The following is a 15,320-nucleotide window of genomic DNA, read 5'->3' as shown; positions in this document are numbered from 1 at the left end:
GCCTTGTAAATAAGGCAAAGCCCCTATCGCCATGGGAACATCACAAAAAGTGACATTCCCTTGGGGATAGGGGCTTGTAAATATGTGTGCACATGTGTGTTTATTTTGTCCAAATTAATGTTTGAAATTTAAATCCTACAAATTGCTTGGGGGTCCCCGGCTTCCAGTGGTGACTTAATGGGGGTCCACAGGCGTCAAATGTTTGGGAACCACTGACCTAGTGTATTGGTTTGTTTTGATCATTTTAAAATATTTGTTTCCACCACACTTCAGAATTACCCACAGATGTGCGTCCTTTGGGCTTTTCTAATTCTGAAAATCTGCACAGTTCATTTACAGACATATCAATTTTGCTGTGTGCTAGAAAAAAAAATAACGTTTTACAAGCACTCCCCTGGAGCCAGCATGATTATCACATAAATCCTCTCACTTAAAAGTCCGAGAAAGAAAAGTCCGCACCAAGCTCCCTGAAAGAGAGAGTCTGACATTTGACCTCTGTCTTTGAATGCACAGCAAATTTGACAAGATAAGAACAAAATCTAAAGGCATGTTTACAGAAATCGAGCACTAGTGCCGAATACAATAAATGGGGTTTGGGCAAGGGAAGGGAAAAACTCAATCTGGACAGCCTAAAACCAATAGAGCCAGCAAATAAAAAGCAAGCAAATGTGAGATACAAATCACAAAGCCAGTGGTAAACAACTGGTGGAATGCATTCCTGGGGAATCTTATCGAATGTCCCCAAGATGTCCTTAGCAAACCAGACAGCTGCACTGTCTGGGTAGGCTTCTACCTAAAATATGGCAGGCTTGAACCTGTTATTAACATTTGTCCATTCACCGTGGGGGCAGGCGAGCCGCATGAAGCCGGGACGTTGTAGGTAATGCTTTCGCGCTATGAATGATTGACAGCACTGGTTTAAGATTGTGGGCTGCACAGAAACTCGAAGCCTGCATTGAAATTACAGAGCATCTGGAGGGGCTGCTGTATTTTCCAAATATTTTACACAGACGTGCAGATAATGTCAAAAATTACCCACCCACCAGGATTTTTTATTTCCAGCACAAATGGGGAAAAATATCGCCCATTTGTGTGGGAAATAGCACAGTCTGGCAATACTGATTGGGCTTCTTCAGTCAAGTGTAGCTTGTTTCCAATTGCATTCTGAACAAAGGATTCGCGTCTGGGCATACAATTGCCACTTAGTGCTTTACATCAAACTCACAAAAGGTGTTTGGCAAGATGTTTCCAATAAGTCTAACCACTGGCAATCTCTTGTGGTAGCATTCCAACTTATCATTCTTTTGTTCACCATGCCGCTACAGTTTAGACCCAGCCATATGTAAATAAGTCTTAGTCCTCCCCCAATAGGGACCATCCAGCCTGATCTGCCAAGCCTGGTTCGCTCTGAATTAGAACACAAGCAACCCAAGATTGGTTCCTGCCTGATTGGGCGTCTTCAGTCAGGTGTAGCTTATTTCCAGGGGCATGGGGAGTAAGGCATCCACATCTACGTATACCCTTGGCACCTACCTAGGGTTTTACATCACACACACAAAAGGTGACAGGAGGAATGCTTGAAATTATTGCAACCACTGACAGTCGCCTAGGGTAGCATTCCAACCCATTTTTCTTTTGTTCACCATGCCACCTCAGTTAGACCCAGCCAGATGCAAATAGGTCGTGGTTCTTCTCTAATAGGAGCAGACCAGCCTGCACTTCCAAGCCAGATCATCTCTTAACCAGAACAGATGCAACCCAAGACTGGTTTCAGCCTGATTGAGCCTCTTCAGTAAGGTGGTTTAAATGGCACAGTGAGCGAGAGACCCCCATCTGGGCATACCCATGGCCACTTAGGGTGTTATGTCAAACGCACAAAAAAGGACATGGGAGGAATGCTTGCAATCAGTCTAACTACTGACAATCGCTCATGGTAGTTTTTCAATCCATAGATCTTTTACCCTCAGATTAAACCCAGCCATATGGAAATCACTTGTGGTCCTGCTTGAATGAGTGTCATGATTTTTCTAATTTTCTGGTGGTGCATTTGTTTGTGTTGAATGCTCTCCATTGGTCTTTGTGTGATAAAATTAATTCAAGTTCCTTAGGGGCCTGGCACTGTTGAGACCATTTTTCTAGGTATTCCTTCATGTTGATTCTAGTTAATTTTAGGGCCAGTTTGCTGGCATTGGCCTTTTATATGATGAGGTTGTTGCATAAGTTACTCAGCATAGTTAAAGCAGCTTCCTTGATAACCACATGCTGTCAATATAGGCATGTCTCTTGACACTCACTTCAGACAGCAGTATTAAAACATTCCTATTCAATTGAGTAGAGTTGTTAGCTGGGGGTGAATGTTTGCATTGTTCAGCATTCCATCTATCATTTGTTCCTTTTGCTGTTGTCGCTCTAAGTGGGAATGGTATGCCCAGACATGGGTCCTGTGCTCACTGCGCCCACTGGATTCAAGCTAGTCTCACTGATGAGGGGTGATGCCTTGAAACTGGTCCCAGGACGCTTGTTTTCAGTCCAGGAAGGACTTGGCTTGGCAGTTCGGGCTCGTCTTTTCCCATGAGGAGCAGGGTCAAGACTCATTTGAATATGACTGGGTCCAAACTGGAGTGGCGTGGTGAGCAAAAGAACGATGGATTAAACCCAGATCTTTGTGACTGGGGGTGAATGTTTGCATTTTCAGCATTCCATCTATCATTTGTTCCTTTTGCTTTTGTAGCTCTTAAGTGGGAAGGGTATGTCCAGATGTGGGTCCCGAACACACCGTGCCTACTGGATTCAAGCTAGCCTGGTTGATGAGGTGTGATGCCCCGAAACCGATCTCAGGTCTCCCTGAAACCGTTCTCAGGATGCTTGTTTTCAGTCCAGGAAGGACTTGGCTTGGCAGTTCGGGCTGGACTGTTCCCATGAGGAACAGGGTCAAGACTGATTTGCAAATGGCTGGGTCCAAACTGGGGTGAGGTGGTGAGCAAAAGAACAATGGATTAAACGCAGACTTTTGCGACTGGGGTGAATGTTTGCATTATTTAGCCTTCCGTCCATAATTTGTTCCTTTTGCATATGTCTTTTTCACAGCATTCAAACCAGATTGTGATAGCCCATTTTGACACTTATGACCGGTCATAGGAATGTATGTGTTATACCTTGGGTCTAGTCTGTTTGCTAGTGGACCTGTAGCTTTACACAGCAAACTGTACATACACATAATAGTATCTGTGGGACATAGCTGTATGTGCCAATGAGGTGTTGCAGAACTACTGACCCGCAATATTGTGTTATTTTAAATACTTGCCTATTCAGCAGGTGAAGATCTAATGTTGGTCACTAGACACCTGATTTCTTTTTATTCAACAGACAGAATTGTGACAAAAAACGGTGCAGAGCTTCAAAAATCAGCAATGTGCCACTAAACCTAAGGACAGGCCTATTTGGTCATGCAATCTCCAGCCTTCAGTGCCAGTTGCAAGACACCGTGGAGGAGGGGGTTTATGTCTTATGTGCAGGCAACTGTGTCTTTTTAGGAAAGAGTAATTGTGTACCATGCAAAAAAGTACTGTGGGCTTAGAGACAACCCACTGCTTGCAATTGGTTGGCTTTGTCACTCTCATTTTCTTGATTGTTTATTCAATGGCTTTCCATACACTTCTTCTTGTGTTTGTCCTACCCCTAAAGCATAGCTTTATTACCATCCTTTTGTTGGGATGACTAGTATCCTTCCAATGCTCATGTAAAAGAAACTTGCTTTTTCTCTTTTTTTCTTGAAGCACTCCATGAGAGTGCATGTGTTTTCTTGCACCCTCTCTTGTGTGGCTCTCACCATATAACTACCCATGCATGCTCTGTGTTCCTGCATCCTCCCTCATTTTCAGTACTCAGTCCTACCCCGTCCATTGCTTCCTCCACCCTTTTTCTTCAAAAACTCAGTTTTTCACAAGTAAAAACTATTGTTTTTATTTATAGCTCAAAGTGGTGTCTGCCATATTGGAATGAAATACAAAAATTAGTAAAATGGCTCCTGAGTCATTGTGTAGGCGCCTATGCATTTGAATATATCATCATCATGCACGGACACACCTGTAGAATGACGCATCCACCAGCAACATCATGGCGCGTACACACTCATGCATGCTTTCCTATGCTCGCGTTATTCTATTATTTTGTCTTTACCCCATTGCAACACCACATCTGTAAAAAGCATTGGGAAAGCCAATAGGTAATATATGCATTACATTTTGGGTTTGCCAATACTTGTTTTACCCCAGATGTCATTCAACGGGTGGCAAGGGCATCTCCATCAGAACTCAAATTTTGATCTAGACTCGTTTTGTTGCTTGCCATTTCACAGAGGGAATAGACCCTCTACAGGATGAACATTTGGATGTAATTATTTTTTCTTTTGCTGTCTAAGTAAGGCCTTGTTATAAGGATTGTGTAAGGCCATTTTATCTTTGTTCGTATTGTGAGAAGTTGGCCTGGTATATGATGTCCACTATTCTAGTGGGCACCTTGCACCAGTCCAATCGACCCTTATTGATGGTAGGTTATAAAGTCAACCTTATAGAAAGCTATCCTAGTGGTAGACTTGGAGACGAGTTAGGAAAGTTGTTTTACCATTTATAATCTCTTGAGTACCAAATGAAAGCACACCACACAAGGTATATATCAAATATATATGCATTTATTCTAAACACAACCCCTCTGCACTCTTTGAGGTCAGAGGTAAAAGTACAATACAAGGAACTTAATTAGCATACGATAAGTTGCACAGTATACGTTTTGCCCTAGGGGCCTCACAAACCATATACTAAAATAGTGGTATAAGAACCACGTGAGAGTTATAAAGCAGTCCTGAGGCCTGTGGAATCGCTGGGACTTCTAGGAACAACCAAAGGTTAGGCTGTAGGAGGCCCACTGGAGACGCGTGCAGTGTCTAAACACAGCCGTTGGTTACCATTGACTTTCCATGGGAAACAAACAAGTTACAAATTTACAATTTAAGGGCACTTCTAGGTGAACTACGATGGAGCCCTTTTAGACTAGGACACTTCGAGAGTCAAGACCCACGGGAGCACGGGAGTACTTGTGTGATATCACCCAGGGAAGCCGGGTGCATAGGTGTCTTTTCTTGTCGGGTTTCGTCGTTGATTCCAATGTAGAGCTGCGAAGAAGTGCTGCAGGCGACCAGGGGAAGAGTGTCCTGGTGGATCGGAGATGTGAAGAACCTGAAAGCAGAGGAGACCGAGTCTGGGCCACTAGCCAGTGACCAGGGTGGCGATAGGAAGATGCCACCAGATGTCGGGTGATTTCAGGTGAAAAGGTGAAGTTTGTCTCTTTAGCCACGAGGTCCAGGAGGCATCGACGACGACCAGGAGCTGGAATCGAGCTGTCCCACGATGAATCTAGTTGGCAGCGGTGTCGGTATCTGGATTGGACCCAACAAGCCTTGGCAAACGCACTCCACGCAGGATGTCGAGATTGACAACTGTGTGGACCAGCAAGGTCTGAGGAACTTCTCCTTTGCAGGGAAGTTGGAACAAGCCTGGAGCAAGCATGAAAGCAAGTTAAATCAAGGATTGGCCTTCTTGGGTGCTCACTAGCCAACGAACTAGGAACCGCGAAGACGAGTCGAGCTGAAATACACAAAGCGGGCCCCCCGGACACTCGTGGTGTGTGGGCCTCTGAGCTTCGGTGCAAAAGGTGCTCGGGGCTGGGGCTTCAAGCACCCGAATGCACAACTTCAGGATACCTGGGGAAGTCGGTGCAGGTAGCAGGATGTCCAGGAGTTCCGGTCCCACGTCTCTCGTGTCTGCCACAGGTCTCCGCTTTGCTGGGAGCGAAGGTCGGGGTCAGAGATGTCTGGAAGTCCGTGTCCTGTATCGCAGATTCTTCAGGGTCCGGTGGGAGCCTCGAAAATGCAGACCGGCAAAGATGCTTTTAGTGCCTGTTTGAACGGGGTGGTCACTCCTTGACCACAAGGGAGATTTCTTCCATCTTCCAGTCGAAATGGAATGTCAGAAGTCCAGGGTATATGTTGCAGAGTTTTGTCTAGGGTAATCTAAAGTCCTAGGGACTGGGGTTCTATACTTCTAGTAAGTTTAGGGGTTGGACTAACTCTAAGGTCCCTCCTATGGGTGGACCTAGAGTGGGGGTAGTTACAACCCTTCCCCTTTGTCCATTTTCGTGCCAGAGCTGGGGCTGAGTGCCCCAGCAACTGGTTTGAACTGGGAAATGCATGGAGCACCTTGTGTGCCCCAGGCAGAGTCTGGAAAGCATTCACTGAATGCAGCCCTCCCTGCACCAATACACTAAAGCCTGTCTGGGGAGGTGCCAGCACCTCCCTGGACAGGAAACCTATAGTCCAGGCCTCCCCTGTCGGAGTTTTGTCCAGCAGCAGGAGGGCAGACTTGTGTCTGTGGCAGCAGCATCCATTTTGTGATGCTGGGGCTCTGTTTACCTTTAACCGGGTTTAACAGTAACTACATGTCTTCTCCCTCTAGAAGGGTGGAATGCTACCCCCGCCGCCAGAACTGGCAGGGGGTAGTATTCCAAAGTGTTTGACACCTTACACAACATGTTTTGATAAAGCCAAACCAAAGTTAGCATTAACCGCGACGATTATAATGCACTTAAGAGTTTATGGTATGGCTACAACATAGAACAGCTATAAGGAGATGGTTCCGAAAGCTGCAGAGGGGCTCAGGTCATGCTAGGGCCCCCTCTCACACAAAACCAAGCACTCTGGCTCCAGGATTGTTAAAGCCTGCCATAGGAGTGACTTATAGGTTACTATGTGTTACTTACTATGTCTAAGTAAGGGGTGATTACACCACCTTACCCAGGCTGTAAGAACAGACCTGTGGTGTCAGTTTGGAAGGCTAACCAGGGGTGGCACAATACATGCTGCAGCCCCTGGTAGGCCTAGGGTGCACCTATGCCCTGGGTACCTAGGGTACACTATACAGGGGCTCACAAGGGTGACCCAGTAACCAATCTAGTATGTACCTAAAGTATATGGTATCAATTTAGAGAGAGAACAGCTAGGCTATGGGCCTGATTAGCAGGACCACAGCCATACTAAAGTCGAAAAACAAGAGAATCACAGCAAAAAGTGGGGGTAAACATGGGAAGCAGACCCTACTCTCCTACACGTATGTCTACTGGAACAGATGACATTTTATAGATCTACTCTGGTGTCATTTGTCTCAAATGATTAAATCAGTCCTTTCCTCTGACTCCTTTTGAGGTGCTCTAAAGCGATATTGATTTAATACTTACATTTTTGAGTCATTGCTTTTTTTTATTCAGGCACTGGCGGCTTAAGAGCTATTTTGTGCATTTTCTGACAATTTGGTCCATTGCATTCATGCACTGGTTTGCCCAATGTATTGTTCTCCTTCTCTTATCTCACAGCCTAATACTTTGTCTATGTTATTTCCTCCTAAGTTTCCTTTCAAGGAAGAGATTTCATAGGCTAGACCCTAGAAGGCCACCACGCTTTTATGTGGACAGGGCTGAGCTGTGCATGTTAACAACCAGTTGTTTGTAGGTTTGCAGGAGGAAAAAGACGAAGCCATTTAAAAGTGCACCATTTCCCTCTGTGTTGTGCTTTGAATCAAGATCCGTCATGCTGTAGCGAAGAAGGACCCGCTTCAGTGCATTAATGCTCATTTTACTAGAAAAAAAGTCAGCTGTTTAGCTGTGGCTAAAGTGATTCGCTTTTCAAAGATTTGTTGTGCTGGAACTTCAACTTCCCTATATATATCCACCAAAGATTATTGTTCTTTCAAGCTAAAGGTCAAGAGAGTTTTGCCAAATTGAGTTCATCAGGATTTCTTGGTATAATGCTCTCTTCTCTTCTTTGAGACCCCCATCTTACATTGGTACTGCTAGCAGATCCATACAAAGAAGAGGAAATCTGCTGGAAGAAGTGTTTGTCAGAATAACTTACTTATTTTTGGTAATGCTCTCTTTGGTGGATACTTTGTCTTCCCACAGATTCTTCATTCCTCTTCCTCTAAAACTGAGGTCTAGTATGTGAATGATAAGATGTCCCATTTTGCTTGTATGTTGAATTTAGTTTCAGGCTGGATTTGTGGTACATTGCTCTATATTGCAAAAGCGTGGAAAAAGAGAATTCAACTGGCGTCAAAGTAGGAGATGATACCTTATATGGGTCTATGTCACCATACCGGTGGAGGAATCAAATACTACTGAGGGATAAAGTTTGAGACCGAGTTGGGGCCTAAAGAACATTTAAAGTTGAGGAATCTGTGGATTTATAGAGTATTTACCATACATATCATTACCGAAAGTAAGTAACTTATTCTCCCCAAACTACTATGACGCAAGATAAAATATATATTAAAATGAAAATGATATGTATTGTATGTAAATTTAATAAACATGGAATGATTCCGATAGTCTGGCTACTGCCTTTGTCTGTTGTCATGCCACGAGTCGTTTTATGGTCACTATCATGTGAGTTTGATCGTTTTGAAATTGATCCTTTTTTGCTTTCTAACTTCTGTTTTTGTGTCTTGTAGGTTCTTCATGGATTGTCCTCACAACTGACAGTGAGGGGTTTGTCCCTTTAACTTTCAGAACTGCCCAAGAGATTATAATACGTGATGCAAGTATCCGTTCTAAAATCACAGTTCACAGTTCGGAAAAGAACTCTGAAACCAGCATCTATTCGGAACCTGTGACATAAGTAACCTATGTTAAAAAAAAAAACATGCTATCACTGTGTTGAAAATGCCATGCTTTCACTAGAAGAGTCATCCAGCGTGAGCTGCAGACTGATTCATTTTGTGTTTGTGTTGCAATAAGGCAAATGTTCATTGTATTTAGAATACAGTATGTTGGAGCTCTGTGTACTGTGTGCAATAATACTAAGTACTGAACCTCCGGTTTTACTCAAGGTTTCTAACAGAGTATAAAAAAAAACATTTTTGGTGAAAAACCTTTTGGTTTTTACAGTAGGCTTTCTTACAGGGTATATGAAAAATCTTTTGGTGACTATCAAAATGTTAGTCATTAGTTCTTTTTAGATTGTCAAACTGGTTTTATCTACTGCTGTTTTCTGTTTTTAAAACTGAAAATTTGTATCACTACTTGGTCATCAGTGCTGGAAAGGATTTTACATTTTGAAAAAACTGTGGCAAAAATGTTTCTTGCAGTGTGAAGTGACATAGATGATCCTTTGCATTGAATAGTTGAATGATAGTATGGATTGTGGTTACAATGAAACACATCCATTCTCACTGTGTCATTTAGAATTGGCCGGAAACAAGTGGGGAAATAAGATAGTTTTACGCAACTGTGACAAAGGCTGAATGCAGAAAATGGTACAGTAAACATTATTTTCATACTGATGGTATGTACGTCAAAGCCTTGTTTAAGCTGACTGTAAGTGACTAATGTTTATTAAATGCCGGCTGCGAATCAGCTGTGTGGTGCTATAGGTAACACATACTTGTAACTGCCAAGAGACTGTTGAGAGGAAAGGCATTATGACCTATTACAATTCAAATAATAGAAAGAATTACGCTGCTAGCCCTCCATGGCACAGTAGAACTCTTATTTTTAATAAAAGATCAAAAATGTAGCATTTATGTTAATCAGGAAGTGAAAGTGTTGGGATTTCTCAATCCGTCTCCTGCCGCAGATCTCTGTAGCCAGATATGCGTATTGATTTAACGAAAGTTTTTATACCATTATATTTTTTGAGAATTTGCTAGAAAAATGTATTTTGAGCTATAATTCTAAAACAGCAAACTTAATGGCACCAGTATGAAATGAACAGGTATTGTTACATTGCAATGTAGTTGTTCTGATCATATTGTAATTTAATTATGAAGGAAGATTTTGAAAACTGTGCAAAACAGGAAATCTCAAGACTGCGGACGGAGATATCGAGAAATTGTTAATAATTTATCTTAAATGTGTTCACTCTCTTTCAAATAAAGGCGCATTTGTGGGCGTACACTCTTTAATGTGAATTATTTTAACTTACTACAATATTACAAGTATTGAACCATGATTTGATAAAGTGGATGGGCTCTGGTTCTTTGCAGTGCAACCCAGTACTTCTTATTAAGTGTTTTGTTAATATGCCTATTTGCATCTCTTCTGTTACTCAGAGAATCTTGGGGGGTGACCATGTTTGTTGTTATACCTACTCATCTGTAATTCTGTTTTACAATATGTGTTTGCTAGTTGCTTACGATTTTTAACGGAATAATGACTAATGAGTTAGCCTTTTTCAAAATAACAGTTCACATAATTCCATCAGATTACATTGCATTGGTGTCTTCTAAATTATGAAGTGGCTCATACTTAGTTTCCCTTAACTTGAAAGAGCTAATTACTGTTATATGATTTTAGGATTTATCAATCCATGCTTTTGGATTCGCATACATTATTAAGATTAAGATTACATGTGTGTCCCATCATATCATCTGTACATCCTAATATCTATGTTTAAAGTTTATTATGATCGAATATAGAACCAACCTACCAGACAAATTCCATCTTTGATTAAGACGGCTTTGTACCAGCATATGTATAAATATATACTTTATTATTAACAGCCAAGACTTGCTAAATAATTTGATCAGCTAGCTGAAGGCTACTCGGGTAGGCTTGGCAACTGGCTTCGCCATCCTTGTACATGCAGATCCAGTGAGGGAGACCATCTTCTCTTGTATTCAAAAGGTGAGGCAGGCTTCCAGATAACCATGGCTCCTACAGCAAGATTTACAGACTTCATGTGATGTCCCCTCACCTCTGGGAGACTGGCTATCCATCAGACGCCAGCTATGGAGTTCTTCAAGTGCTCTGTGAAGCACTCGGTTCCTTGGTATTGAAAAACTTGCAACTAGAACATAAGTTGAGTAGTTTGGATACCCCTTTTTAATGCACACTTCCCAGACACAGGATAATGATCGCAAGCCCGAAACCCACAAACCAGGTTGGTGTAGTTCATTTCCATATTTCATGTTCTTTCTGTAGCACAGACATTATTTGCAAGAGGTGATGCCTCTGATAGTAGGCATTGATTATCCTGGCTCCAGGCAGGAGTAGCCAAAACATGAGCACAATGATGTGTGGAACCACTGCATTTGGCTGTCATCAAGCTTCCTAAAGTAGCACTTGGGTAGAGTCAAAACTAGTAGCTTGCCTCCCTCTAGCATAATAATCTGCTCACTCACTCCATTCGTCAAACATGAACCCAAATGTCTTGTAAGCAGTCCCCTGTTGAAAAGAGATGCCATAATTTTTTTTAAGACCGCCCTGTCTCCATCTTCCTACACCTCAGTGGGTAGGGTGAAAACTTCAGCTCAGTAATACAGAGCCCACTGTCTAGCAATTCTGTACCCCAACTTCCATCTTGTTCAATGTTTTGTTGGGGCAATCAAATTGGATTTCACTTGACTAGCAATCTTAAAGTCACATCCCATGAAGTCCAGCTACCATGCATACTTTATGCAACACACATACGACGGTGCGCATTAGATGTCAGCATAAGGGTTTTATTTCCCATGCAAGTGTAACTTTAGAAGAGTGTGGCTAGTGGAGACTATACTTCTTCTTAATCAGAAAAAAGGGTCTTGAGTTCTAGAATTATCAAAATAGTGCATTATCATCTCCACTGCATTCCAATACTCTAGGTCGAGTCATCCTGGCACCAGGGTTCATTGGGTAGGTTCATGCATGTTGTTCTAGCATTTACATCTGCACGATAAGTAATTTGCTTAAGTGCCAGGGACTACTACTCCAGTTCGTGCTTTTATATTATTTTTAAAATGACTTTCAGTCTTATCGTTTGACGTGGGCAAGGACCCAGCAGCTCTTCAAACACTGTCACAGAATCACTTGTGTGTCTCATGCATTCATAAAAGGCCATTCACAAACGAAATAAATATTGGCAAACCCAAACCATCAGCATCCAAAACCAGACCTATTTATTGGCTTTGCAAGTGCTTGTTTCTTGTCTAATCTCCCTCGTCTCTCCATCCTATCTACCTCCTGCCCCTTTACCCTTCTAAACTCCATTTATTTTGTCTTCTACGCTCTTGAAACGTTTTCCTAGTAACTGATGTACCTTGTAACTGATGTAACTTTGTAATTTTGTGGAACCTTATGTAAAGCACTCTGATACCTCCGGGTCTAGCCAGCGATATATAAAACTCAAATAAATAGAAGTGATTTGGATTAATTGCTTCCGATCAGAAATTACTATTGAAAGGGACAGAATTGAGCTATACTAGAATCTAATTATCCAATATGAGGGTATCCTTCATGGGGGGGTGAGGCTAGCCGGCCAAGATGGCGGACGCACTCAAAAGAGGCTCGGCGTTGTGGCCCTATTATTCGCCAGTGTAATTAAGCCACTGATGCCATCGTACCAACTGACCTGGCTCTCCATGTAGCTGGCGATGGTGGGTTACGGAGAGGCGAATCCCAGAGCCAGGGGAGGATAATCCGGCTGCTGCGGGAGCTCTCCTCTGAAGCCGTGCATTCAGTGGGCCATGGCCATCTTGACGAGGCGGCACGAGTCTACCATCAGAAGCTTCCCATCCCCTGAGCTGCCAGATGCAGGAGCTGGTGGTGGTGAGATAACAAGCAGACCGCATTAGTACCTGCCAAGCGGTAAGGAGCGCAAGTAACAGTGAGGCATGTGTACCACAGAGGACTGTAAAGTAGTGCACCCTGCCTCAATGCGGCCCACAGCCAAGAACACATGCCGCTCCTGCGTTGGGCACCTAGCAGAGTCCCTTGGGCTATATCAAGCCCAAGCCCACTTACAGCCAGATCGTGCAGGAATCTAGCGGCAAACCCAGTGAGAGGCAAAGCACAGGAGAGAAGCAGAGGGCAAGCAGACCCCTCTCAGCGGCTAGACCTCTGGCACTGTGACGCCCGGACTACTGCTGCAGCGCGAGTTGTGTCCCCATGAAGCAGATGGGATCTGGCGGCATGTCCTGCTTCACCGTCGTCCGCCCATAGTGTTCCGGGGCTGTATCGAGTCTAGGCCCGCCCAAGGTGGAAGTAACTGGGTGCGAAACCCTTGGCTAACCCCAGGCCCAGTAAGTCGCCACTACATTGCGTACAATATGGAGGGCATCAACACAGTGGAGTCGCCCAACTCGCTCTTTCATAGGCCCGGAGTGAAGGGTCTAGGACACAGGCCTCAGCAGCCGCCCATCAGTACAATGCAGCACAGTACACTTCCCTCTATAATTAACACCTGGAACTGAAAAACCCCAGGTCAACATAATACGGGAGACTCTGTAGCCCAACCCGGTCAGATCCAGGACCCAGGCGTGTACAGCAACAAGTGAGCGATACACACACAAAGTGCTGGTTCACCTTGAGGAAGCGAGCCCAAGCGGAGAGGCGCCTAAATAGTGACCACGTAATAGTGTGCAACATACTGTGGCAACCTGCAGGTAGCTGTACAAGGCGTTCCTATGGTGAGCGGCCTGGAGGCTATACCAAGCCTAGGCCCAGCTACAGATGCTACACGAGCGCAGGGGCAGGTGCCTGGTGTGTCACCTGAATTTCACGTCCACAACTGCGCCTGGTGAATACTCCATTTGGCAAGCGACTTGCAATAAAAAATAGTTGGGGTGGAGAAGCTGGAGTAAGATCTACCTTGCGACCCCAGTGGTTGGTTGATGAGGCAAATGCAGCGGGCAGACACGCGCAGTAGTAGCCCCCCACTCCACAAACCCACTCCCCTGAACAGCATGCGCTCAGAAGGTGAGGCACCAAGAGGGTCCACAGTGTGCAAAAACTTTGCACCCCAACCTGATGCAAAGACATGCATAGCTTGCGCAACACTGTCCCCCAAGATGGGCAGACAAGGGACAGGAATGGACATGGCCGCCACACACCCAGAGACAATCTCTAAGCAGTCAGAAGAAGTTCACGAAGCGGCGGAGTCCTCAAGGGCCCCCATGTTGGAATCAGTGCTCCAAGCAGTGGCGCAGATCAGAGTTTCCCTCAATCAATCAATCAATCAAAGCATTTGTATAGCGCGCTACTCACCCGGAGGGTCTCAAGGCGCTTGGGGTAGGGGAGTCCGCTACTGCTCGAACAGCCAGGTCTTGAGTTGCTTCCTGAAGGCGAGGTGTTCTTAGGTCAGGCGGCGGTGGATGGGGAGGGAGTTCCACATCTTGGCGGCCAGGTAGGAGAAGGATCTTCCTCCCGTTGTTGCTCTTCGGATGCGGGGGACGGCGGCGAGGGCGTGGCTGGTCGATCAAAGCTGGCGGGTGGGAGTGTAGAAGGTCAGGCGGTCGTTGAGGTATTTTGGGCCTTGGTTGTGGAGAGCTTTGTGTGCGTGGGTGAGGAGTCGGAACGTGATTCTCTTGCTGACGGGGAGCCAGTGCAGGTTTCTCAGGTGTACGGAGATGTGGCTGTGTCGGGGGATGTCCAGGATGAGGCGTGCTGAGGCGTTCTGAATGCGCTGGAGTCTTTTCTGGAGTTTTGCAGTGGTTCCGGCGTAAAGGGAGTTGCCGTAGTCCAGTCGGCTGGTGACGAGGGCCTGGGTGACAGTCTTCCTGGTTTTGGTGGGGATCCACCGGAAGATCTTACGAAGCATGCGGAGGATGTTGAAGCACGACGAGGAGACGGCGTTGACTTGTCTGGTCATGGAGAGGGAGGAGTCTAGGATGAAGCCCAGGTTGTGTGCGTGGTCTGTGGGTTTGGTTGCGCTGCCCAGGGCAGGGGGCCACCAGGAGTCGTCCCAGGCGGAGGGCGAGGATCCCAGGATGAGGACTTCCGTCTTATCTGAGTTCAGTTTCAGGCGGCTGTTCATCATCCACTCGGCTGCGTCTTTCATCCCTTCGTGTAAGTTGGTTCTGGCGGTGGCGGGATCGTTGGTGAGGGAGAGGATCAGCTGGGTGTCGTTGGCGTAGGAGATGATGTTGAGATTGTGTTGGCGTGCGATGGCCGCAAGGGGGCTCATGTAGATGTTGAACAGCGTGGGGCTGAGTGATGTTCCTTGTGGTAGGCCGCAGATGACTTCAGTGGCCTCAGATCTGAATGGGGGGAGGTGGACTCTCTGTGTTCTTCCGGCGAGGAAGGAGATGATCCACTCCAGTGCCTTCTCCTGAATTCCAATGTTGTTGTGGCGCTGCACTAGGGTGCGGTGGCAGACCGCGTCGAACGCCGCGGTGGCAGACCTTGTCGAACGCCGCGGTGGCAGACCGTGTCGAACGCCGCGGAGAGGTCCAGGAGGATGAGGGCCGCTGTTTCCCCGTTGTCCCTGACACAAACTTGCACGTCCCTGGAAGGGCGCGTGG

The 15,320-nt window shown here is 45.3% G+C and overlaps 1 protein-coding gene across 2 annotated transcripts in view; it reads left to right on the top strand.

The window, feature by feature from the left end:
* LOC147707049 (WD repeat and coiled-coil-containing protein-like) overlaps positions 1 to 9,997 on the top strand; it is an 86,062-nt gene extending 76,065 nt beyond the window's left edge. For both annotated transcript variants that reach the window (XM_086926265.1, XM_086926266.1), the window contains exon 4: positions 8,556 to 9,997. In XM_086926265.1, the coding sequence (XP_086782391.1) occupies positions 8,556 to 8,722 (167 nt within the window). In that variant the 3' untranslated portion in view covers positions 8,723 to 9,997. The remainder of the gene's footprint in view (positions 1 to 8,555) is intronic.
* Positions 9,998 to 15,320: the final 5,323 nt, after the last annotated feature.

Source organism: Lissotriton vulgaris, chromosome 6 (assembly GCF_964263255.1).
Source record: "Lissotriton vulgaris chromosome 6, aLisVul1.2, whole genome shotgun sequence".
In the NCBI taxonomy this organism is placed as follows: domain Eukaryota; kingdom Metazoa; phylum Chordata; class Amphibia; order Caudata; family Salamandridae; genus Lissotriton; species Lissotriton vulgaris.
Note: the sequence above shows the minus strand (reverse complement) of the source record. Positions and strands in the feature narration are given on the sequence as shown.